Source organism: Epinephelus moara, chromosome 23, assembly GCF_006386435.1.
Source record: "Epinephelus moara isolate mb chromosome 23, YSFRI_EMoa_1.0, whole genome shotgun sequence".
In the NCBI taxonomy this organism is placed as follows: Eukaryota; Metazoa; Chordata; class Actinopteri; order Perciformes; family Serranidae; genus Epinephelus; species Epinephelus moara.
Window position 1 is genome coordinate 22,765,783 of NC_065528.1, and position 25,256 is coordinate 22,791,038.

The 25,256-nt window shown below is 41.6% G+C and overlaps 1 protein-coding gene across 2 annotated transcripts in view; it reads right to left on the bottom strand.

The window, feature by feature from the left end:
- Nucleotides 1-16,338, bottom strand: part of prrt4b (proline rich transmembrane protein 4b) — a 33,931-nt gene extending 17,593 nt beyond the window's left edge. Inside the window, exons 1-2 of one of the 2 annotated variants that reach the window (XM_050035758.1) lie at nt 16,174-16,338; nt 5,376-6,526 (exon numbers count right to left, since the gene is read on the bottom strand). In XM_050035758.1, coding sequence (XP_049891715.1) covers nt 5,376-6,435 — 1,060 coding nt within the window. In that variant the 5' untranslated portion in view covers nt 6,436-6,526; nt 16,174-16,338. Of the gene's footprint in view, nt 1-5,375; nt 6,527-16,169 lie in introns of both variants that reach the window. The other variant, XM_050035757.1, reaches the window with a different exon arrangement.
- Between the last annotated feature and the right edge of the window lie 8,918 nt (nt 16,339-25,256).

Here is a 25,256-nt window from a genome sequence, read left to right on the forward strand (position 1 = left end):
TGCATAAAAATGGGACATTATGACTGAGATAGCTCATCTCAAATGTACTTGCACAAAATTACATCACGTTGTTGCTAATTTGGCTCGTTCCTAAGATAGATACTGCGGGATTTATGGCGTTTTCCAACTCCATTACACTCTCTTACTTTAAAATCAGTCTGAATGAAGGTGAAGAAATGATCCAGATTGTTCTATAATTGCATATTTGGAAGTCACAGCCTGAGAGCTGCGGTCAAATCCTATAAACAAACAGGCCTAATCCATGCAGTTTTTTAAAACTCGCGAACTCTGTCAAGTCAAAGGAGTCATTATGAAGAGATTAACATAATATTAAAGTCCGCACAGTTTTCGATTTGCATTAAAGCCCCTTTTTTCCATGTCAATTCTATACAGGGGCGTTAAATATTCATGTCACATGCTGTGCCTTTAAATCCATTTCCTTAATCAATTAATCTGTCAATGGCCGTGCTTTAGCTTTAGCTGTTTGGTACAGCGCTCGAATCAGAGACAATATATCCTCGCAGGTGTTAATGGAGTGTGTTAAGGGTCTGGTCTCGCCGCTGCCTATTAGTGCAGCATACAGTAATGGAAAAGGTGGGAGGAGGGGTAAGAAGGAGCAGGATGAAGGAAAGCCTTTTGGAGGGAAATTTACAGCAGTGGCTATCTGGGATAATTTTAAAAAACCTACATTTTCAACCCCCACGTCTCATCAGCCTCAACCTCCAGTTCTTTTTCCCTGGCTTTCGCTCTCTTCTCATAATTGCCCTCGCCATCTGAGTGTCGGAGTGTCCCTTAGTCGAGGATTTGACACAGATGCAGAGCATTTTTTTCAAAGCTGACAGCCTCCTCAAGGGCAACGGCACATGGCAAACGCTCTCTCGATCAATGGTAACCCACTCATTTGTGTGGTGAAGATGTTCCACACCTCCTGTAGGGGTGAAGCTTAAAAATACATTACAGCGCACAGACAGAGTGTTCATGTTGGGATAATGTATGATAATGCAGGTGCTTTCATTTTCTTATTAGTCTCCTCCCGTGTCCTTTGGCAAGGTGTGATCGTTTAAACGCTGCAAGACTCCAGCACAATACCACACCAAGCAGACTACTGGGGTGCAGAGAAAGCTCCGTATTGGTTTTCATTTCTCCATGGATGACTAGAAGCTTCTCTGATCCCTGTCAGGACATTTTCACTCTTCAAAGCAGCCGTAGCTGACATGTCTGTCCACGGGAAAAAAAAAAAAGTGACAGGGATTTGTGTTTGTACAGAGGCAGAAAGATTGCAAAAGGAGGAGGGGTGCAGGGTGGGAGGATGTAGACTAAATGGCAAGAAGCATGTTCAGCATCCATGAACAGCGACTGGCGAGCGGATGGTCCCAATGGGGAGGAGGTGGTTTCGCTGAGTGTGCGCTTGGAATACTGATACACGGCCACAGCAGCCCTCCCCACCCGGGGCCAAGGCCCCTATCTTTTCTGTATGCCGCCGCACGATGCACAGCCGAAAACAAGTGCAGACACAACACAGGGTGCTGCAGACAAAACACAACATGACCAGTTTTAATTCAAGCAGCGCAAAACAGCATGTGAGGTCTGGAACAATTGAATTCCTACACTGCAGAATAACCCATTCACTTTCAACCTTTGTTTGAAGATAAGTAACTGTTAATGTACTTTTTGACATTGTGCAGGACACATTTCTATCTTTAAGTATTTAAGATCTGAACCTCAAAATCCAGGGAAACAGCAGTTGGACCTCATTTAAAGGTCCATTTGGTGGCTCTTCTCAAGCTTTTGATCGTATTGCACATGCATGTTCTTACTCTTACCTGTAGTGCTATTTATCAGTCTAGATTGTTTTGGTGTGAGTTGCCGAGTGTTGGAGATATTGGCCGCAGAGATGTCTGCCTTCTCTCCAGTATAAAAGAACTAGATGGCATTCAGCTTGTGGTGCCCAAAGCACCAAAAAACACATTTGACAAACTTAACAGCAATGTCTCTTTTTCAGAAATCATGACCGGGTAAATCACGATAATCCCCAGACCTTGTTGTGAGCAGTTTCATGTGGAACTTTGTACTAATCTACACCCACCAACCGTTTCACAGCACAGAAGAAAAAAAATGCTCCTGACAATATGAGATGTAAACATTAATGCGTCATTCTTGGCTGAGCTGTAATGTTAGCTAGCTCAGTGGTGCTATGTACGCTTGCAGTAGATGTACACTTCCTTCTGCACCAACTCAGTCTCACTCTGAAGTTGACAAAATCCGGCGCTTGGGCAGTGACTTCCACTGTCAGACACAGACGAAAAAAGCCATCCTTTAACGTCGCTGTTGTACGCAGCTGGCTGGCGCTATAGTTTAACGGTAGACAAGAACAGAAGTCAGGGAGTCGAAAATACAAGTAAGGTGGGCAAACAAACACCATATTTTGCCCGGGAGAGCAGTATTCACGTCTTGTAAGATCACAAAGCCAAACCCTGACATTTTTTCCTAAACCTAAGCACAGGCTTTTGTTGCCTAAACCTAACCATGTGCGTTAGTTGTTGAAGGAAATGAAACGTCAATTCATTGTGTTGTATCAGTATAGTGCTGTGGTAAACGTAAGTGTTTTTTGAAGGACGACAATGCATGTAACAGGCAGAACTTGAAAAGGGTGTCCCAGAACAACCAATGCACTCAGAGTACCTTGCATGTCATATCTGGACATGGAAAGTCCATATTCAAACGCTGATATGTGACGAGGTCAAAGTGATGATGTGTTTTAGTTCCTACATGAAACTGCTCACAACAAGGTCTGAGGATTATCTAGAGTCTGTGAAGAGACATTGCTGTTGAATATTAGAGATTTTTCTTTTTCTTTTTTTTGGTGCTTAGAGCACCACAGGCCGAGTGCCATCTAGTTCCATTTTATTTAAGAGAGGGCAGACACATCTCTACGGACGGTATCTCCAACATTCGGCAACTGATTTGGGGGTGAATTGTCCCTTAAAGGCGCATATAAAAATAGAAACACCCACAATTCTATGACAACTCAGCTGTCCGCTGAGAGAGATTGTATTATATGATTAAAAGCACCAGAACAGCTACTAAATCACCCGTAACATGAGATTTTGTCGAGCAATAAGCTAAAGGTTATTTAAAATAACAGAAAGCTGAGATGATTTTAGAGAAAACTGCATTTTAGAAAAACAAATAAACATTTGGAGCAGGTGCAGTGAGGATCTGAACACTTGACTGATTAAAATTGATTAAATAATTAATAAATATGAAAATGTGTGAGCATAAATAGCATTAAGCATTAGTACAATATGATTTTTTACACCACATAGATTATGTATTGTATGAAGGGTAATCATTTTAATTGCTTCATCATTATTTTGCACGATGGTTTGTTTAATTATCTATGGACTCATTTAAATTTCAAATTCAAAAACATAAATGTTGGCACTGATATTAATGGACATGTTGTGGGATGTCAGCATTAAATCATAAAAGCAAATCACTTTGCACAAGCAGAATATCATTATGTCCAACACATTGCAGACACTATACATCCACCAAACAATCATGGTTTTATCAGCTGGACACTAGCCCTCCCCGGCTGAGAATAATCGACCCATCATTTTCTGTCCCAACCTTTGACCCTACATGATGAATGCGTCTGTACCTGGAGGAGGACCTTCCTCTGAAGTCTCATTAAGCATACAGACACCAGACTGCCACGACTGATGGGGGATGGGCCTTGAAGAAGGAGGTATTGCCTCAATGTCGAGTCAAAGTCTCCTGAAACCTACTGGCTACTAGAAGCGGTTTCAGCTCATCATCTTTCCCTTTTCATGCTCTGTGGAGAGCCAAAGCCCCACTGAGCAGCGTTCAATCAAATACTATTTCCTTCCATTCACTGAGGTAATGGCTTATGCAATGTTGGAGTGGAACTGCTGATTGAAAACTCATTATAGACTGTTAAAGGGACAGTTAAGATTTTTTTTTTAATCGGGTGGTATGAATTACTCGCTGGCAGCGATTGTGAAATGCAAACTTAAATTAGTCAACAACAACAACACATAGCTCAAAAAAGATTTTTAACTATCCACAACAGATTGCACAACAGACTTTGATGCTTTATTCTTCTTTCTCTGCGTCATGGAACTATTATGGTTCAAAGTCTGTGGGAAACAAGCATTGGAAATGCAATAAAGATGTTTAATTCTGTTGTGGATGGTTCTGATTGCTGTACTGTGGAACAACTTCCATTTCTTGAGCTGTTGTGTTGCTGAAATGTATATGTCTGCAGGATTAGGCAGGATTTATACTAGTGCGTCAGCTCTATGCAGATAGTCTACGCCGTTGTGAGCATTTTTACTTGTCAGGTGGTGCGTCTGCTGCAGTTACACCTCCAAAACACTAGTCAGCGGCGAGGATTCTGTGAAGTGCTGTAAAGTTTAGTTGATTCAAAACACAACCAAAACACTTATTAAATATGAATGAATAGAGACAATTTCAAACACAAATCAGCTTCACTATAACTCGCAGCATTCACAGACAAACACTTGACACATTTTCCCCACAAATACAACATGCTAATGTTTTTAGCACAAGCCTATGGCATTTTACATTGTGTAAATTAGCCTAGCAACGAGCAGACTTTTCCTCTACTCATATGAAGCCAGGGACAACAGCAACATTTAACAGAGGTAACGTTACAAAATTCAGCTCCATTACAACTCACAAGGTTCATCAACAAAACAACTGTCTTATACTAAACATGTTTTCCAAACAAATATAACATGCTAACGTTTTTAGCACAAGCCTATGGCATTTTACATTGTATAAATTAGCCTCGGGGAGATTTCCTCTTCTCATATGAAGCCAGGATAAATCACACACAAGACTTAAAATGCTATTTTTGTGGATGCAAAGTAAAGTAAATAAAAGCTTTGTTTCCACTGAGGGAAATGGTTTCAGATTACAAAAATAGACAGGAGGTCTGCGTCGCAGTGACATGTAGTTACATTTCTGGGGAGGTGCACATTAGGCTACAGCGTACGATGCGGCAACGGATAAAACCACACTATAGGAAAAAATGTTAACCGTACCTTTAAGATACTTTTACAGAAACATTAATTCCAACGCATAACTCGTCATTTCAGTCATTCCAGACTTGTACTTAATGAGTGTTGACAGGGTTTCAACAAGATCAGGATTTACGCTAATGTCAGACCTTTGACCTGTCACCATGTCAGAAATGTCATCGATCGAGCGGAACTGTCTGCAGCCTTTTGACAGCCCTCTATTGAACACTTTAGACCTGCCTGCACATGATTGATCACATCTATAGAGTCAATCCAGCTGCTATTGATTGGTTTAACTTTGCTTACCTTTTGCTATTGGGAAGTTATCCCTTTGGCTCTGGGTTGTGCTCGTTATGGATTCCAGCACTAGTTTGGGATCGATCCCCATGGCAGTGGTGATTACCCCTGGCTGTTCCTCCACAGGGCCTGACCTGGCCTGGGAGAAGCCCAGGTCAGCCTGAGTGGGTTGAGTTTCTGTGAATGCAGCCTCCCCAGCATGGAGGGTAATACTAACAGTCGGGTCTTGTGGTTTTCTGACAAACGTGGTTTGTGAGGACTCAGGGTTAGTAACAGGCCCCAGAGGGTGTCTGCTGGTCAGTGTGGTCTTCACCAGCGCTGGGGTTGTTGTTGTGGTTTGGGCTGCTGCCCACGTCAAGGCAGTGGGAACTGTAGTTTCTGGTTCTATCGTCAAAGATATCTTTCCTGTAAAAGCTTCAGCCTCCTCTTTATCAGTGTGTTCTTCTGGGAGGTGTTGTGTAGTGGCACCCGTGCTGGGCCCAGCTGCTCCTGTGGTGCCCCTCGGCGGGTGGGTATGTGTTGCATTTTGTTCAGGAGTGCTTGTGCTGGTGGGACTGTTGGTGAACAGAGTGTTTCTGATGGAACTGCTTGTGGGAGAGTAGGAGTCTGAAACAAGGGTATCATTGTCGATCTGTGCTGTGCTGCTGTGTGGAGAATCTGATGTCCCCGTGGGAAGTGATTCTGCTCTTATCTTTGTCACGCTGATTACGAGCCCCTGAGTCACAGTGGTGGGTGGTTCAGAGGCTTCAGAAATGCTCCCTTCCCCTGAACCCAGGTATTCTTGCAAGCGATTGATTGGTTCTGTCAACTCTTTGGCGGTTGTGGTCAATGCAGCAGCCTCATCGTTCTCATCCGAGCTCCCATAAAAGGGGATACGGAACGGAAGCGAGGGAAGGGGAGGGAGCTTTGGCAGAGACGGGGCCCACCAGAAAGAGCTTTGCTTGACTTCAGGTGTGTTTTCTCTCGATGGCGTCGGTCCCCAGAAGGCCTCTTCATCTGCCACAGCCTGCCTGTGAAGTAGCAAAAAACACCAGAAGCAGAGAGCCAAGGTCGGGAGGAGGCGAAGCATGCTGTCGACAGTGGCGCGCGGATCGGTCACATGTTGTTCTCCATTCTCCTGCTCCCTGAGGCGGGTTTGGCTGGCTCTCTGGCAAAATGGCCTAAAAGACAAGAACACACAGGACACAGAGTGACACACTTTTCATCCGCTCTCTCGGTCAGCTAAATTTGAGTTGACGAAAACTTGATGGAATTCGCATCTGTTGGTTTTTCTTTTCATCGAACACTTTTGGAAGGCTGAGGGTCAGTTTCTCAGAGTGTGTGACCTGCTTTCAGCTGTTTTTCCAGACCGTGAAGTAAATCAAGTATAGAAACTATGCCACCCATTACAAGCAACTGCTGAAGTTAGCAGGCTAAAAAAAATATGTCACATGCCACAAATCACAACAAGAACTTAAGTAGTATAGACACCCCACAATTAGTGGTGTCCTGTTAGATGTGGTGGTCAGTATTTATGTCACGCTGTTGCTGACATGCATGCTGTGTTGCAGCAGTTGGGTGCCTACACGGACTGACCAATTAGAAAACTTAAAGAACTTCCATCCATGTGTATTCTATTGAGTGGTCAAGACATAATGTGTGTGAGTAGGGTTGGGGGAGGCTAGTGAAGAATTAGGGTTTGGGTTGCCAACATAAGAATGGAGGGACCTCTTTTTCTTTTGTGGAGCGCCGAGTGGTTCAAAGTCACTAGCCTGTTGCCTCAGTGAAAAGACTGGAGCACCAAAGGAATTTCCCCTGTGAGAACAACAACCTGTATGCTTTAGCTGTACTTAACTCCCCCCCAGCTTTGGCCTTGCTCTCTTTCAATCTCAGATTTATTTGTTCTTTAAAGCAGAATGAATAAGATCTGTTTGTGTGGGAGAGAAACAAAAACATCAATATTCACAGAAATCCGCTATCACAATGAAGTTCTCGCCTGTTTCTCGATCATGCTGTCATTGTCTTCATGAGTGTTATTTCACACTTTTTTTTCATTGTCAGCCTCTGTTCTTTTCTCTGACAAGTTTATTCACAACTTACTTTTTTCCCAAATCGTCTGTGTCAACTCATTTGTCAGAATGAATGTTGGCAGTGTATCTTGCTACACTCCAAGGAAATGTCACATTTGTTCATGATTATTTAGCAGATATAGCTGTGGTTAACGTGGTTATTTTTAGGCACAAAATCCACTTGGTTATAATTAGGAAATGATCATGCTCTGGCTTAAAATACTTGCACAATCGCCAGTGGAAATGCTACAATGTATAGCTAATAATACCCAGGTTTGGCAGAACAATTGCTGCTGAAAACACCAGTATGTGGCACAATCACGGCAGGAAATGCCACTGATGTCTTGCTAAAAATCACCCAGGTTTGACACACAAACGTCACTAGAAATGGCATAATGTGTCTCTAAAAACACCTGGTTTTGGTGGTACAGTTGCAGCTTCAAATTCTGCAGGTGGTAAAAACACCCAGGTTTGTTACTGGAAATGCCACAGTGTGTCACTAAAAATCACCTAGATTTAGCACAAAGGCTACTGAAAACGCCCAGGTTTGGCAGCACAATTGCCACTGGAATTGCCATAATGTGGCACAATTGTGGCAGGAAATGCTGCGGATGTTTCGCCAAAAAAACTTCACATGAAATGCTATAATGTGTCCCTAAAAATCACCCAGGTTTGCCACACAAACATCACTGTCTCTAAAAAACATGTTTTGGTGGCACAGTTGCAGCTGGAAATGCTGTAGATGTCATGCTTAAAAACACAAAGGTTTGTTGCACAACTGCTACTGGAAATGGCACAATGTATCACGAAAAATCACATAGGTTTGGCACAAACGCTGCTGAGAACACAGCCAATGTTTTGCTAAGAAACACCCAGGTTTGGTGCCACAATTGCCACTGGAAATGCTGCAATGTAAGGCTAAAAATACCCAGGATTTTTGCACATTTGCCACTAGAAATGTCGTAATGTGTCCCAAATAATCACCCAGGTTTGGCACAAACGCCACTGAAAACGCTGCAGATGTTTTGCTCAGAAACACCTGGGTTTGGTGGCACAATTGCTGTTGGAAACACTGTGATGTTTTGCTCAAAAACACTGGTCTGGTGCCACCATCACCACTGGAAATGCCGTAATGTGTCCCTAATAATCACCCAGGTTTGGCACAAACACCACTGAAAACGCTGTCGATGTTTTGCTAAAAAACATCTGGTCTGGTGCCACCATCACCACTGGAAACGTCAAAATTTGTCTCTAAAAGCACCCAGTTTTGGTGGCACAAGTATATCTGGAAATACTGTAGATGTCATGCTAAAAAACAAGAAGGTTTGTTGCGCTGGAAATCATCTAGGTTTGGCACAAACGCTGCTGAAAACGCAGCTGATGTTTTGCTAAGAAACACTTGGGTTTGGTGGCATAATTGCCACGGGAAATGCTGCAATGTGTCGCTAAAAATCACCTGATAAGGTTCCACAAATGCTGCAGGAAATGCTGCATATGTCTCACTGATGAATAACCAGAATTGTTGTTAGTCTCAAACAGTGGTCTGCAGTTTGGCAGCCATATTGCCTAGGTGTCCTGCTATCCATAACCTCCACCTCCGGATGAAAGTCAGCTCTTATACATGTAATCAGAAGTACGTCTCTTTGGAAACATTGATATGATACGTATGAAATGTACAAATGTAACGTATCCATGGTTTGCAGAAACATACAGTGCCAACAGTTTCTTCTGGTGACTCAGCTGTCTCTCTACTCTCTCACGTTCTTCCTTTTCTTCTGTTGTACCCACACACAAGACAATTAGCCACTACCGTATGAGTCTCAGGATTGCTGTCACTGATCAGGCGAACAGAGACTTGCCTGCCATCTCCCCCTCCGTTCCCACCTGGGGGGATGAAACCAGCCTATATATACCGTCAGATACAGAGATATGAAGACTGACTACTGGTGGGGGGTCAAACATAGAGCTTCCTACTCACTGCCTAGTTTTAGCATTTTGACTGAGCAGTGTGAAAATCAGTTTCCAATGAAGTGAGGTTGTTTATAGATGCCTGTGAACTTCAGCTTGCACCAAGCAACCCACACACGGTCACATTTCATGCGTGCAGAGATGTGATTGTAGATGACTTTGGATCTGACTCTGCATGTTAGCGCAATTGTGTACTTGTTCGCCCACATGTACTGTTCTGTAGTAGGTACACCCACCCACGCATACACACTTTCTTCAAGTTATTTTAACAGCTAAGTGCTTACAGAAAGGCCAATAAACTATTAAATCTGCCTTTAAAGAGAAAAGAGAGATGTCTTGTTGAGAAGTTTCTTATTAAGTATAGAATCGTTTTAATTAGTTTTGAAGCTCGAGGCAAATGATCTTCTATCCTTGATTGCCTTTTTGTTGATTTGATGCATAACTGATCAATAATTCAGACAGTGGGGGATATGTATAATTTATTTTGGCTAACATTCTCACATTTCACTTCAGTATCACTTTAGCGCAGCACCATGGTAAAAGGAAACTCATGTAGAGCACAAAACATTTTCTTCACGTCACAGTATATCTACCAGCATGTTTTTAAGTCTATGATTATAGAATCCCTCAATCACAAAGATTTTTATATGCACGTTATCACCACAGGAGCAGTTTGGGGCAGAATTGAGCGCATGCCTTCCTGTTCTTTCCGATCACTGAGCTGAGTAGAAGACTTTTCCATTCGTACTTTGTTTGATTTGACTCAAGTAGCATAGCAGATGGTATTTTGTTGATGGCTGACTCATCCTGTCATGGCACACATGCTGATGCTTTAGATGATTGAAGATAGATGCCTTTTAGTCTTTCACCTTCAGTCAAGTAGCAGAATTTACTGCAGCTCGGATTTGATCACCACATTGCAATTATCTACCATTTTAAAGCCCAATAGAAGATGTTTTTAGTTAATTAAACATGGAAATATACACATACACACTTCAAGGTCAGGATTTTCTAACATATGCTGTATTCCTGGATCCCACCACATCGGCCAGTATACTGTAATGTTGCTCCAAAACCTGCAATAATTGATGGGTTTTTTTGCCACTTTTGGTGGAATCAAGCAAGGATCATTGTCAGCAAACTGTAGCATTATTGGAATTCATCTGGAGTTGTGTTTCTGGTCACCTGAATTTACATCCAAATATTCCCTCCACCTCAGAGCAATCTGGCTTTTTAGCTGCTAAATGTTTTACTGTGTTCATTAGCAAGTGTCTAACTGTGGGTGGAGCTTTTTTCTGAAAACAGCTGACTCCTGCATCTAAAACATGACAATGAGATCAGTGAGAGTGACTCAAAACATTAAAGCTGCAGCCCAAAAACCAAAACAATGAGCTGAAAGACACTAGAATCCATAATAATGACCTAATAATTCTAATAATTTTCCACGGGTTTGTCACAATCACTGTATATAAAGGTGGACAGCATGACAACTCCCCAAGCAACTGTAAAGTGAGGCAACATGGAAGTGACAAAAACTGCAATTCCTCAAATGGCCACTTGAGGCTGGTTTCTGAAAGCGAGTCAGTCCCCATAGACCCCCATGTTAAAATGCCCAACTTTACAGCAGAAATATACATGTTCACAGCCTCGTTCAAAAAACTGTTTTCATCTCCGTTGCTAATTTTAACATTCATGACAACTGTACAGGGGTACATTTTTATATAACCCACCCGCTTACATTTTATTAAGGCTAAAACTTAAGCATATTTAACAGCAGGGCTGCTTGAGTAACAGGCTGTCTGCGAGGTGTCGCTACGTTCTACGAGTCAGAGTCCACCCTCTGGTCTAAATATGGTCGCTTCTGACTCCCGACAACCAAGACAGCGATGGCTGAAGTGCGAATTTGAGGCCAACAAACTAACGGGTAATATCACATTAGCTACGTCCATTATTTTATACTTTCTATGCAGCTGGCCCAAACTGAAGCCAAAACATCTGGACCACCCGCTGGTGGCTGGTTGCAGTATAGGTTTATAAACCCCGCCCCCTCCATGTTAGCAGATGGGACAAGGGCCAACAAACTAATAAATCAAAATGCAAGATGGTTTCTGTCTTTTTTAGGTCATTCTTATCACACTAATGTATGTTCTAGTGTTCATTTTTCTGATAAGTTTGGTTTTCTATAGTTATTTGATGCTCTAGAAAGGGGGTGTGATGTCATAATTGACAGCTGTGTGTGTCAATAAATGGGTCGCGAATGGGTCGAATGGGTGCTTGGATGGAATTGTAATACTGCAGCGACACTTTCTGATCACGACTGCACAGACTCTGGCTCCAAATGACAAAGATAACAGTAGACATTTATTTATTTAGGCTTCATTTTTGGATAAAAGCAGCTTTAACATGTAAAGAAAACATTTTTTGTAAGTTAAGAAGAGCTTGTGTCCAGCTGCCAATGCCTCGGTGCAGAAGTGCATTAATCAATTACATTTTTTTAACAACCATCAAGCTAACAAATTATCCACAGCGCGAGCCACTAATGAATCACAAACCACACCACAGCTTGTGCTTTGCTCTCATTCCACACTGGGCCTTTAACTTTCTTGTCACCACATCAAACACATGCCTGTTAGCGGAGGCATTGTCTGCTTTGACAGGCAACAGAGCAAGTGGAAAGGAACTATAAAAAGTGTCTGTGGGGAATTTACAAGTCCCTGCTATTATTTCGCTGGCGTTTTGTCTCGCTGCTCCTGACAAAGACGGGGTCCGCCACTGTAGCGTGCTCAATGGAGCAGAGACGGAGAGGCAGAAGAGAAGGGCAGAGAGCAAAAGACAAGGGCAACAGAGGATAGGGAGAGAGGGAGACAAAGACATTGTATTGACATTCAGTGGTGGCATTCGCATTCCAGGAGTGTAAACTCTGCTGCAGCCTCCCTAATGCTCACTTTAGTTTGTTGCTAGCCTCTTTTATTAACTCTGTAAACAGACTCCTGTCTTTCAATTTAGTCTGTGTGCTCACGAGAAGCCCCCACTGGCTCTCTTCTCCCAGGACCATCAGCCATTCCTGATCTCAATCAGCCTTCAACCTGCTGTAACATATTTCTCTATGGAAAATGCTCCATTCTAAATTAATCTGATGGCAGTATTACAGAGTTACAAGCCCCTCTGTGATCACTGTGATCATATTAAGGCCACTAATGCGCGAGAGGACGAGGAAGAGAGGAGTAGAAAGGAGACGGTAAGATTAAAAGAAAGGTGAAAGACAAATGCAGTGACTGAATTAGAGGTGTGTGTCTCTCCTGATTGAAATGGAGAAGCTCTACACCGAGGGGAGTCACAAATGGAGACGAATTGACTGCGGCCTATGTCATTACTATTTAACAAACTTGCTATGAGCACGGGAAGGCGTGTGAATCAATGCCACAGTCCGGGATAATGGAGTAATTTACCTCCCTGCAAATGGCTACTGTTGTGGGTGACAGTTCTCTGAGTCTGCTGTGTGGGCGTGCATATTTACAAGCACTACTTCTCACTCTGTTATTATTTCCATGGTTATATGTAGGTGCGCTTGTTATTTACATGCACATCCTCCCCCGTGCTGCTGTGTTCTGAGTTTTCGATTGCAGCTCTTTAACATCACGGCTCTATCGCCCATCTAAGGAGTCAACATATGGCTTTTTCCTGTTGTCCTCTCCTGACTTTGACGCTACGCCGGGATGTCAATACTGCACAGATTCAATCTGACTGGCCCGCTTTAAGCCAGCAGGGATTTATTCTGCATAAAGCAGTACATTTGAAGGGCTTTATAAAGAGTTAGAGAGCTTAACGTAGCAAACGGGTGTCTGGTTATACATATATCAATCAGTTGTCGTCATCGTGGTCACGGCTAATTCTTGTGACAGTGTGAAAAGAGGGTGAACAACCAAGAAAAGTAAATACAATTTTATCATTTCCCCCAAAAAACAACTGTCTACTGTTTAAGACCTTATTAATTTTCTTCCACGTTCCAGGATTCATTTTACGCTTCGTTCGTTTGATCATTACAGACAACACTACGATATTTACATCAATAAATATTGATTAGATACTTTATGCCATATCAATATTGTAATTTAAAATGAATCACTAACATTGCTAGTATTCTACAGTATCATGTCTTCATGATATGCCTGTATATTGTGTGTAGTTACATTGCCACTGCCCAATTTGTCGCCTAAAAACAGAGACAGACATACGTTGTCTGTTTCAATGCAACTGATTTTAAAGGAATAGTTCAACATCTTATGTAAAACACTTTTTTTTGCTCTCATGCTGAAAGATAGATGAGAATATCTGTATCTGTTCGGTAAACATGAAGCTACATCCAGCAGCTGTTTAGCTTAGGTTAGCTTAGCTTAGCATAAAGACTGGAAACAGGTGAAAAAATTAGCCTGACTCTGTCTTGGAGTTTCTGGGGAATTACTGCCTCTAGCCAAGTACTTATTTTTACACTTTGTTTTTGTACAGATTAAATAAACACAGTGTACCAAAGTAATTGGAGGTGGATTGCGTTACCTTTGGACCTATGTTTTCTGGATGTTAGCATATAGCTACAAGTATGTTAGCAGTGTACTTGCAGCCGGGGAATGGCTGTAACTATAAACATTGGCACTTTATGCTGTGAAAAATCACCACTAAGTGCATCTAAACACAACCGGACATGTTCCAGCAGGAATGCGATCCGAAATCGGGGAGAAATTTACAACATCGGTAACCAAGATTACATGTTTTCCTGATGTTAGCATGTAGCTACATGTAGCAGTTTTACCAGCTCAGCCTTTTTCCCCTTTCAGGGCGGTGGCCTTGTGGGTAACCTGTGAGGGCGTGACGTGTACTTCATTGTGTGTGGGAAGAGAAGCTCTCTCGGGGTGTCATGGTGAAGATGGCGGGCAGCAGTGATGATAGTCAGCTGAATTAAGTGTCTAGATAAGATCGGGGCTACTGAGAAGGCCGTGTTTGTTTGTTTTGTAGTGAAGACTGCAATAAAGGCATTGTTTTGAACAGCATCCGAACGCCTCGCCACCCTTCCTTCTGTAGATTGGTCCGGACTGCTAGAAGCTAGTTACCAGCTAATAACGAGCCAAGCTACATTAATGTTAATAAGCCAGCGTGTTGGTTCGGAGCTGGTAAGCTGTCACTGAGAGAGGTAACACAGTATAGGCTGCGTAATGCTAACAGTTTAAGTAGCGTGCATGGAGCAGACATTATGACATCATGTAGCCAGAGTAGAAATAACTGTTGGAGACGAAGTGTTCAGAACGATTGGAAACCTGAGGATTTTGCTCATAGGGATTACATCGACAAACATTTAGCACATTATTTAAAGTTTCGTCACGCTTTATATGAGCATCCTTCATCGTAACACTATATAAAAGACAAAAAATACACAACAGCGTAATAAAATAAAATTACAATTCCACCTGTGAATTTACTACTGTTTGTGTTTCATCAGTCCCCGTTTAAGTTATCTGTATGAGTCCATGTTTGACATCATTTTCAAGTTGAATTTCTGACGTCCAACTTGTGACAGATCCGCAGATAGAAATGGTGCAACCAGCCACAGTCAATAGTGCCTGGACACTGTTGACCATAATGAAAGCTGCTCTGATGTCCGCGGCCAAATGAGCAGCATCCCATGCAGGACTCCAACAGGTTACGTATGTCCTGTAGCCTTTAAAACCAAACAACTTCCTGAGTCATGCTATTTACAAACAAGATTAAAGCCTTGCTATTCTAGTCCGCGGGGTTCCCTCTGGTGATTCTTTGACATGCCATTTTACAAATCCAGTTTCCACATGCGTAAGTCCTTTCAGAATATTGGCAGTATGGTTAATAACATTTTCTGGACTTTGATTTCTCCATGAAAACTTGTTGACTCCCTCAATTTTCCCCTTTCGCTCAGATTAGCCTGGCTCTCTCCACACATCTTCCCTGGCTCTCATAATCCACCTCTTTAAACCCCCACTTTGACCACTCATGAAACATATTCCCCATGCTTGAGACTGACATTAATTGTGGCCGGGCTAATGCTTGTGTTAGCCCTAGAGCTGATGAATGCGGTGAACCTGCCGATTACAAAGGAGGCTCTCAAATGCAGGCGTTCCACCGGCTGCCTTTGCCATGGTGACAGCTGAAGCCAAAGACGTCTCGCTAATCCCCGGGATTTGAGCACCTTTTGGACTCCGCTGTTCCGCTTGCGGGAGTGTGCTGCACTCACATGCAAATGGCCAGTTGCAAACACACACACAAACAATCCATGCTCGCAGGAGCATTTGCATGAATATTCTGTACATCCTCAAGCTAAAATGGAGAGAGTAAACATGGATTGCATAATCCACGCCAGATATCCATGAAAATTACAGATGTTAAGCTTTATGTATCAGGTTTATCCAGATGACTCACACACTCCTGGCATAAATACACCTGCCGACATACACATTTCTTGTGTGCCTATAGATTTTCCACTCAATGACTCCCTCTGATCTCCTTAATCTCCATTTTAATTGGCATCAAAGCACCTAGATCAACCACAAGCTCCCCTTACATGAGCCAAAGGAAATACAATATGTGTGTGTGTTTACCTATAGCTGCAGCTAGAGTGTGTTTCTCAGCGGGGAACAGCATGCATATTAGAGTCAGAGCCACACATCTCTATTCCTAGTTGCAGAGCAGCTGATTAACACACATGCAGAGAGACACACAGAGAGAGGTACAGCTCTGTGAACACACAGATGAAAACACGTCTTACCTACAGATGTATGGAATCAGACGAATCCACAGCCAGCAGTGTGTGTGTGTGTCTCAGTGTGTGTGCTGCAGGAGAGACCGTCGTTCTGAGCCAGTGTAGGTTTGTCTGTGTGGAATTGAGTTCCAGTCGCCCTCCCTCTCACTCTCTCTTTCTCTCTCTCTCTCTCTCTCTCGCTCTCTCTCTCTCTCTGCCTCTCCCTCTGTTCCTCTCTATGTCTCTCGTTCACTGCATCAGTAGTCCACTGTGTGGGTCCTATCACAATGCCTGTGGTCACACCTCACCGAGCAAATTGTTCATTAGCGGAGATCAGCCAGTGCTGTGGACACTGGGAAACAGGAGTTGTGCAAACATACATGCTGAATATTACATGTGCAGGCTCAACACACCTGCATGTGCACACACACCCGCACACACACACACACACACAAGCAGAAAGCTTGTAAAAATCTGAATACTGCTGCTTCAAAGCGCTATATTTAGACCTAATATGTAATATGCTGATGTTCACTTTTTGGCTCAGCAAACACTACTCACCACTCCATAGAAAATTAGCTTACCATAAAACTTACTAGCCTATGTTTGGGGCAAGGGGTGGGCGATATGGCCCTGAAATAATATCACAATATTTCAGGGTATTTTGTTATAACGATATATATATATATATATATATATATATATATATATATAATTAATTTAAGCAAAACAGTATTGCGACAAAATAAGCGATGTCGTTTTATAGTTTGCCTTCAAATATTCAGTAAAAACCTAAACAAAAATGATCTCATTTCTTTAGTTTGTAAACAACAACAGTAACTCCGAGTGAGACTCAGATTCTGTATACAAATCTACCACAAATTACACATTTAAACAGCTCCCAAATACAAAAAAATGTTTCCTGGGATCTATATATATAAATCAGCAGGTGATTTCCTTCTTTTAGTAAAATCCTAAATGACTGAGTTTGGTTTTTTTCCACCTGGACCTTTATGCTCTGCCATCTCTCCTCTAATCATCACGCTGTAACCTGTGACAGGCTGTTATGATACCACAGCTATCGCACATTCACATATATGCAGTTTTTTGTTGAGCTGCAAGCGTCATGTAGGTTTACATTACCAAAGGTTTGTGACAAAATCACTTGACAACACGACTCCCTGTGTGCACACGGTGAGAGAGGAGAGGGAGAGACGCTGTGCTGCTGCCAGAGGAGCCGCTGAATGAGTTCCCTCTGAGCAGTAACTTGCTAAAAGAGTCTGAGAAGTCCGGGGCTGTTCATAAAACATTCAGGATGCCACAGTTTATTCCACACTACTGAAGCTGCTCCTCTTTTTAATCCACCGCAGAGTCACTAATTATTTCACTTTCAGCCATGTTTGTTGTTGCAGTGGACCCTTATGGACTAATGGAATATAAATAACTTAATGGGTTATAACCTCTGGGGCTGAAAAATGAAGCCAGCATGGAAGTACCAAAACTGCAGTTCCTCAAATAGCCACTTGAGGCTGGCTCCAGACGCAATTCATTATGCAAGTCATGGCAAATGTGTAGGGGGGTGAATTTCTATATAACTCACTAATTAAAATTTTATTACGGCTTTTAGTTACACATAATTAAGGGTGTGGCCCCTTTGAGTGACGGGCTGCTAGGCGTCCAAGTATGGTCACCTTTGGTCACTTCTGGCTCAAAAAATCCAAGATGGCGACGACCTAAATGCCAAGCTCAAGGCCTGAAAAAGGGAGTCCACACACCAATGGGTGATGTCACAGTGGCTTTGTTCGTTATTTTTATACAGTCTATAGTTGGAACTGAATGTTGGCACTGGACATTAATTGTGAGGTTGCAGAAATGTCCAATATGAGCAAAATTCCTCTGGGTGCTGGGCTGCCAAAACTACAAAATAAGACCCAGGTTCCATTTTAAAGCATCTGTTTTATAAGTTTCCTCCCACCCTACGAGCACAGAGCCACTTACATCATGTCCAACCCTATTCAAAGTTTACACGAGGTTGAGGAAACTCACCTTTGACACAGTTTGATACAGACACAGTGTCACTGACCTATCTGCATCCACATCTAAGGTGTCCAATCATTGGCGGGGGTCATTGTTGTGCACCCACTTTGGCGCAACATTTCCCCAATCTGTGCCTCCATATGATCCTCAGGAATTTCCTAAATATAGAAACAATCAGTGAACCCCCAGCCCAAGGAAACATAATTTCCTGAGCTGAGGCTGAGCGGTCCTTTCTGTGATGAAGCCCCCTCCCCAGCTCGGCAACATTGCCTTAATAACATATTTGACCTTGACTCTCCTTGCTATTCTTACCACCTTTACTTTTACCCCTGTGAGATAGAAGGGACTTGCTAGATGGCTGCTTCTTCTACTTTGAAGCCGATGTATTGTCATGTTTTTATATAGAATGATTGGATTTAGATTGGACGCATTGTCTGAGGATGTATATCCGCAACACCTGATATTCATACTCCGTTATTCTGACCTTCAAAGGTAGTCAAGAAAGCCATATGCTAATACTGTGATGTCTGTGAGATTGACACCGAATGTATTCCCATCACTAAACTAAATTGGAGAAGGAACAAATCCAGTCTTTTAAAGATTTAACTAACTATAAAGAATGTACTATTATTGGTAAAAGCAGCTCATTTTTTAGATATTGTACAAGGTTTGTTTAAAGCCTGGTTTCATGCCGAAGAAGAAAATCAAATAATTTTTGTAATAACTGCAGACACACAGCCCAAAGGCTTTGCTTACCAAACTCATTCTGATCTCAGGACAGACTGAAATCTTTCTGTCTTATGAAGTTATGAATTTGGGACACAGTAAGCTGATCTTTAAACTGTGCTCGAGGACAGCTCCAGCAACAGAGTATGTTTGTTCTAATTAAGGATCTTTAGTCACAGCTCAGTCTTTACTTATTTATATCCTCATACTGTTCTTGGTTTTTTTTTATTCCTTTAATTTTTTCATGTTGTCTTTGCAGTAATACAAATATAACACATAACTGAGAGAGAGCTGAGCAAATATTTGATGTGAAACATTGCAATACTTGGTAGATCTTGACTGGAAGATAATAAAATTATTTTTTGCATAATATACTTATGTTATCATGATCAGTGCCAGGTTGTTCTCAAGCACTGTTAGTGTGTATATGTACAACAAGTAATGCACCAGTATTTGGATAACCCACGTAATCATAGGCTAGTAATTTGTATATAAACCACACGACTGGAAAGGCTGTGATCATGTGACTTATTTGCTGAGTAAAGAAGGAAGTAGTTGCAGAGCAAATGTCCACATAAAGAGGCAGGTGGACGTGGTGGATGAGTAAAAAAAAAAAAAAAAAAAAAAAAAAACTTGACTTAGACCTACATAATTTTACTTGTTTAAACCTAACCTACATAACTGTACGTTTATTTTGTTTCTAACATGACGAAGCCCAACCATGTTTCATTTGCCAGACATGACCTACATAACTTTACATTGAGTATGTAACTTTACGCTAAGTACGTAACGTGGCAATGCCTAACCATGTCTTTATTCCCTAAACCTTACCTATGTAACTTCATGCTAAGTACATAACTTCACGTTAAGTGAACATAGCCTACGTAACTTTATGCTAAATATGTAATGTGTCAAAACCCAACCATGATTCCTTAGCTAAACCTAGCATACCTAACTTTACTTTACTTTACGTTAAGTATGTAACATAACGACACTCAACCATGGTTCTTTTCATAAACCTTACCGATATAACTTTACGTTAGGAAAGTAACATGGTGGCGCCTAGCCCTGTTTCTTTTCCTAAACCTAACCTATGTAACTTTACGTTACGCTGAACCTAACCTACCTAACTTTACGTTAAGTACATGACATTACAACGCTCAACCATGTTCCTTTCCTAAAGATAGCCTACATAACTTTACGTCAAGCACATAACTTTACATTAAGTATGTAACTGGACAGAACCCAACCATGTGTCTTAACCTAAACCTAACCTATGTAACTTTACGTTAAGTATGTAATGTGATTCGTTTCAGAAATCTTACCGACGTAACTTTACATTAAATACGTAACTTTACGTTAAGTAAGTAACGTGGCAATGCCTAACCCTGTTCCTTTTCCTAAACCTTACCTCTGTAACTTTACATGTAGTATGTAATGTGGCAACGCTCAGACATGTTTCTTTTTCTAAACCTATCCTACGTAACTTTAATAAGTACGTAATGTGATGCTCCACTATGTTTCTTTTCCTAAAACTAAACTAGTTACCTACATAACTTTATGTTAAGTAAGTAACATGGCAAGTCCTAACCCTGTTCCTTTTCCTAAGCCTAACATATGTAACTTTACATTAAGTACGTAATGTGACAACACTTAATCATGTTTCTTTTCCTAAGCCTAACCTACGTTAATAAGTACATAACATGACACCACCCAACCATGTTTCTTTATAAACTTAACCTACGTAACTGTGTTAAGCACGTAATGTGATGCTCTACTATGTTTCTTTTTCTAAAAACTAACCTACATAACTTTACATCAAGTACATAACGTAATGTTAGGTACATAATGTGACGATGGGCAACCATGTTTCTGTACCTAAAACCTAACCTACGTAACGTGATGATGCCATTTGTGAGGGGCTAATTTGTTAGATATTATACAAACCATTGAATGATGATACATTGTCTGTGCAAATCCATTTCTTCACAAGGGCTTCAGATATCTCCTAAAATGTAACTTTTCCTTGAAACAAACACAACTACAGCCCTACATATAAGTATATGGCAATAGAGCTGAAATAATCCGTCAATCATTTGATTAGTTGATTGACAGAAACTTAATCAGCAACTATTTTAATAATGAATTAATTACTTGACTAATGACTGACTATCTAAATGTGACGATGTGCTTCTTTTTAAGTTTTATATCATTGTAATTGAATATTTTAGGGTTTTGGACGAGACATCTAAAGATGTAACTTTGGCCTGTGGGAAATTTCGATCAGAGACTGTTCTCTGACATTTTATTAATCAGAAAGGAAAAATAATCAAAGATAATAATTGTTAGTTGCAACTCTTATGACAACAGGTTATTTATTTCTCCTGCTCTTTCCCCTGCTGTGAGGTTATTTAGCTTCCACTTCCCCTCATCAAAGAAGCTTCAGTTCCCCACTGTAATACTAAAAACACTTCCAGTTCTAATTTAAGATAACCTCTGTGCACCATGTCATGCACTTTTACACATACTCCTGTTTTATCAGTGTGACTAATGGCACTGGACTTCAGTGTGTTAAAGCGATATTTTGTGCTTTCTCAGGTCTGCCTGGCATCTTGAGGACACTGTGAAGCAGATCAGCATCCCCCAGAGAATACTAAGAATTCAGTGTGTGTGTGTGTGTGTGTGTGTGTGTGTGTGTGTGTGTGTGTGTGTGTGTGTGTGTGACTTCACATTGATGTCCTCTCCTTGTACAGTCAGCTGGCTCCAGCGCTCGGAAAGTGCCAGACAATGGCAGATTGTAGAGGTCAAAGAAAGTTTCTTTGTGTTGAAAACAAACAATGGACTCTATCAATAGTGTATTGGCTCTGCCATCTATATATGGACCCCGCCCAGAGCCTTTTATAGTGACAGCAAGGTCAAGACCCCAAATCTCCCAAAAACTTCAGCTGAAAAGTTTTTTTTTAACTCTTGGTTTCATTAACAAAAGCCTGTCTTTGTGCATATGTCCGCCTGCATAGTGTAGGCACGTGACTTCATCGTATGTTAACATCTATGAATATTTGTTAACAGTGTTTCACATTTAATACAATGATAATTCACTGGAGTGAAAAGAGACTGAGGCTTGTCGTTAATCGGGGTTTTAATATATGGAACAGAAGCAGTCACAGTGTAAATGCGACCTCTGAAAAAATCCATGAAGACAATCTGACTGGAGGAGAAATCCAATCCTCACTCGGTGACTCTTAACACGCAACGCAACATCCATGTGTGTGTTTCAAGTCTCACTCCTGCTGTGTGTGTAAGTTCTGGTGTGTTTTTATGAATGTGTCCTCAGCCTTCCCTGCACATTTGATACAGCTGATTAGGGCTGGTAGATGAGGATCAGAGATGACCTTGGTGGACAAATCATCTGCATTACCTTGAGAGATACAGAGAAAAGCCTCTGGGACAAATAATGTGCCATCATCACTTTGCAATCACTGTAACAGAAGTGCGTGCCTTTTACAAAGCAAGTGTGACTGACGCATGTTAATACCTGGTGTTAACATCACGAATCATGAACAACATGGTTTGTGTTCTGATCACTCAAACCACTTGCCAAGGTGGTCTGGGACATATTTGACCCAATGTGTGAACGCGTCCTGATGCGTCCCCACCTTTTCTGACACCACCACTAGTTCTCTATAACTTCCTAACCCTAACCCTTAACCAACGTGATTACCAAGCATACTAGATAAATGGATAAATAACTGTGTGTGGGGCCCTATGACCTTTTCACGTAAGTGTCATAGGCAGTAAAAGAATCTGTGCACAAGCTGGAGACACATGATTGACACAGGTGTGAACAGTGATGTGTCGTGGCTGTCCACTTGAGTTCGGATCACCCAAACGCATGCTAATGTCAGGTGTAAACAGGCTTTGTGAGAGTTCAGTTTAAAGATGCATTCATGCTTAAAGTGCAGCAGTTTGTCAGCTGACTTTATTTGCATAACTTGGCCATGGTGGTATCCATGACAAAGGGACATGTACTGAAAGCGCAGTCGTTCGCTCTGTAGCTGCTGCTTTTCTGCATCTGGAAACGATGCTTATGAGGACCATTAGACTGAACCAAAACAATAAAGTTTAAAGCCTGAAGAAGCCTAAAGAAATACTGTAGCCATGATTACCTGCAGCGACGTAAATCCTGCATGCCTTGTTATAGGCAATCAAAACCAAGCACTCTCCTTGCCCATGGTACACCTCAATTAACAATACAGCAGATTGTTCAAACACCAAATGACAGCCAGAGGTTTCAGATGGGATTTTGGTGCAGGTGGGCCCAGTGAGATGGGGGCTCACCATCTGTAATCAATGACTGTATGTATAATACATCAGCTCTGTGCAACTCCTTGGGATTTAACGTGGTTTCCATACCAATAAGGAAGATTGATGGAATAAAAAAAAGCTCCTCCCACAGACGACAGGTGTCACACATGAGCTACAACAGCCTCTAAGCATGTTATGAATGCAAATCACAGGCCTCACATGGAGAAGGGTGGAAGATGGATGGAGATGGATGGAAGGGGGAGAATGACGGGCAAGACAGCAGAGAGATAAAGAAATGGCTGATGAACATGCACGGTGTTGTGTTAGCCTTAAAGCTGCTTCCTTGTTTTTGGAGAGATTTAGATTAAATAGTGTTTAAATCAGCTGTAATCATATTTTTACATCAACAATGGATTAAATAACTTTGTGTTTGTCGTAAGAAAGCTCCATCTCACTGTATTTTATCTGTTCAGCATCAAACAGACGACAAAATTAGCAACTAGAGAGCTAAAGAGAGAGCTGGGTAGTTCCCTCAGGAGATGGTGGAGACCAAAACTAGAGCTAAAAATAGGGCTAAGGTTTGCCAAGTGACTAAACACATGGCACTAAATGAGGGCGTCATCAAGATTCACAATGTACTGTAAATACTAGCAAATCAGGGATTGCAACCAGAAGTCAGACGGACTCATAGTTAGCGTAGAGTTCATTTGCAGGATGAACCAAAAATACATTGGCTTCCATTGTTTGGATCCAAGCTGAACATGATGTCGTGCCCTTTACCATGAATGTCTGATGTTTAAAGGGACCTATTCCCTATTTTCTGTTATATAATGTAACAATGTTGGATGTTCATAGGCTATTAAATGTGGCCAAAGTTTCAAATAATGACGCATGTAAAGAAAATTGCTGTGAGCAAAAACCTCAGGCTTCAAACCATTCGGAAATCTCTATGCATTCCATGTACGTCACTGCAAGCGTTTGCATTATGCACTGCTACATGTAGCTACCTGCTAACGTCAAGGAAGCATGTAATCTTGATTGCTGATGTTGTTAATTTCTCCCCAGTTTCAGCTCAAACTCTTGCTGGAGTATGTCTGGTTGTGTTTGGACGCTTTTATTGGTGATTTTTAGAAATAGAAATTGAAATAGAAATATGCCACCATAGAGTGCCGCTGAGATGACATTTTTTGTAGGCTGACGTGGAAGTTAGCATCGCCCTGGTTCCCTTCTCCAAAAGCCTGTGGAATTTTCCCATTGAATTAAATTAAAATAAGTTCAAGTTCAAGATATTCTTCACAAATGAACACCACTTTTACGATTTTTTGAGGCGTAAATGCTATTGCCAGAAGTAAAAAGTTAACATTAAACTACGCTACAGTCGCATGACTTGATTGGCGTGATGACGTTCTGTAGTCCTATTTAGCCACTTGTTAGCAACGGGGGTATTTCCTGCTGGGGTTTTTTGTGTGTAAAGGGAAAGTCTCTTCAGCTTTAACCACAGACCTTATTTTTAGGCATCTAACCAAAAATGCATTAAAAAAACACTGACTTTGAGACGAGGAGCCAGTACTAGCAAAATGCTAACCAAATCCCGGGTTTTACGACTCATTCTTGCACCACTCTATACTACTGCAATGATGGTGCAGAGACTCCAACATATTGAAGACACTGACCAATCAGATGAAACTAGGCTTTTTCAGGAGGGGGACTTAAAGTGACAGGAACTTAACTGGAGCACTTCAGATAGAGGGTGAATACAGGTGTTCCAGCACAGACCATATGAGGAAAATAAAGTGTTTTTAGAACATTAAAGCATGTAAACATGTTCTAGTATGAACAGTATGAACATGAAAATGAGCACAATAAATCCCCTGAAGAACACACGAAAAGAACTGCTGGATAAAAGCACAACTCCAGACTGTTTTTCTCTTGGTTCATTATGATTTGCTCTGCTTTCCAAGCATGAGTAACCATAAAACTGCAAATTTCCATATGTTTCCTCCTGTGTTTGGTTAGTTCTGGTTGTAGTCTCCACTCCTAATGCTG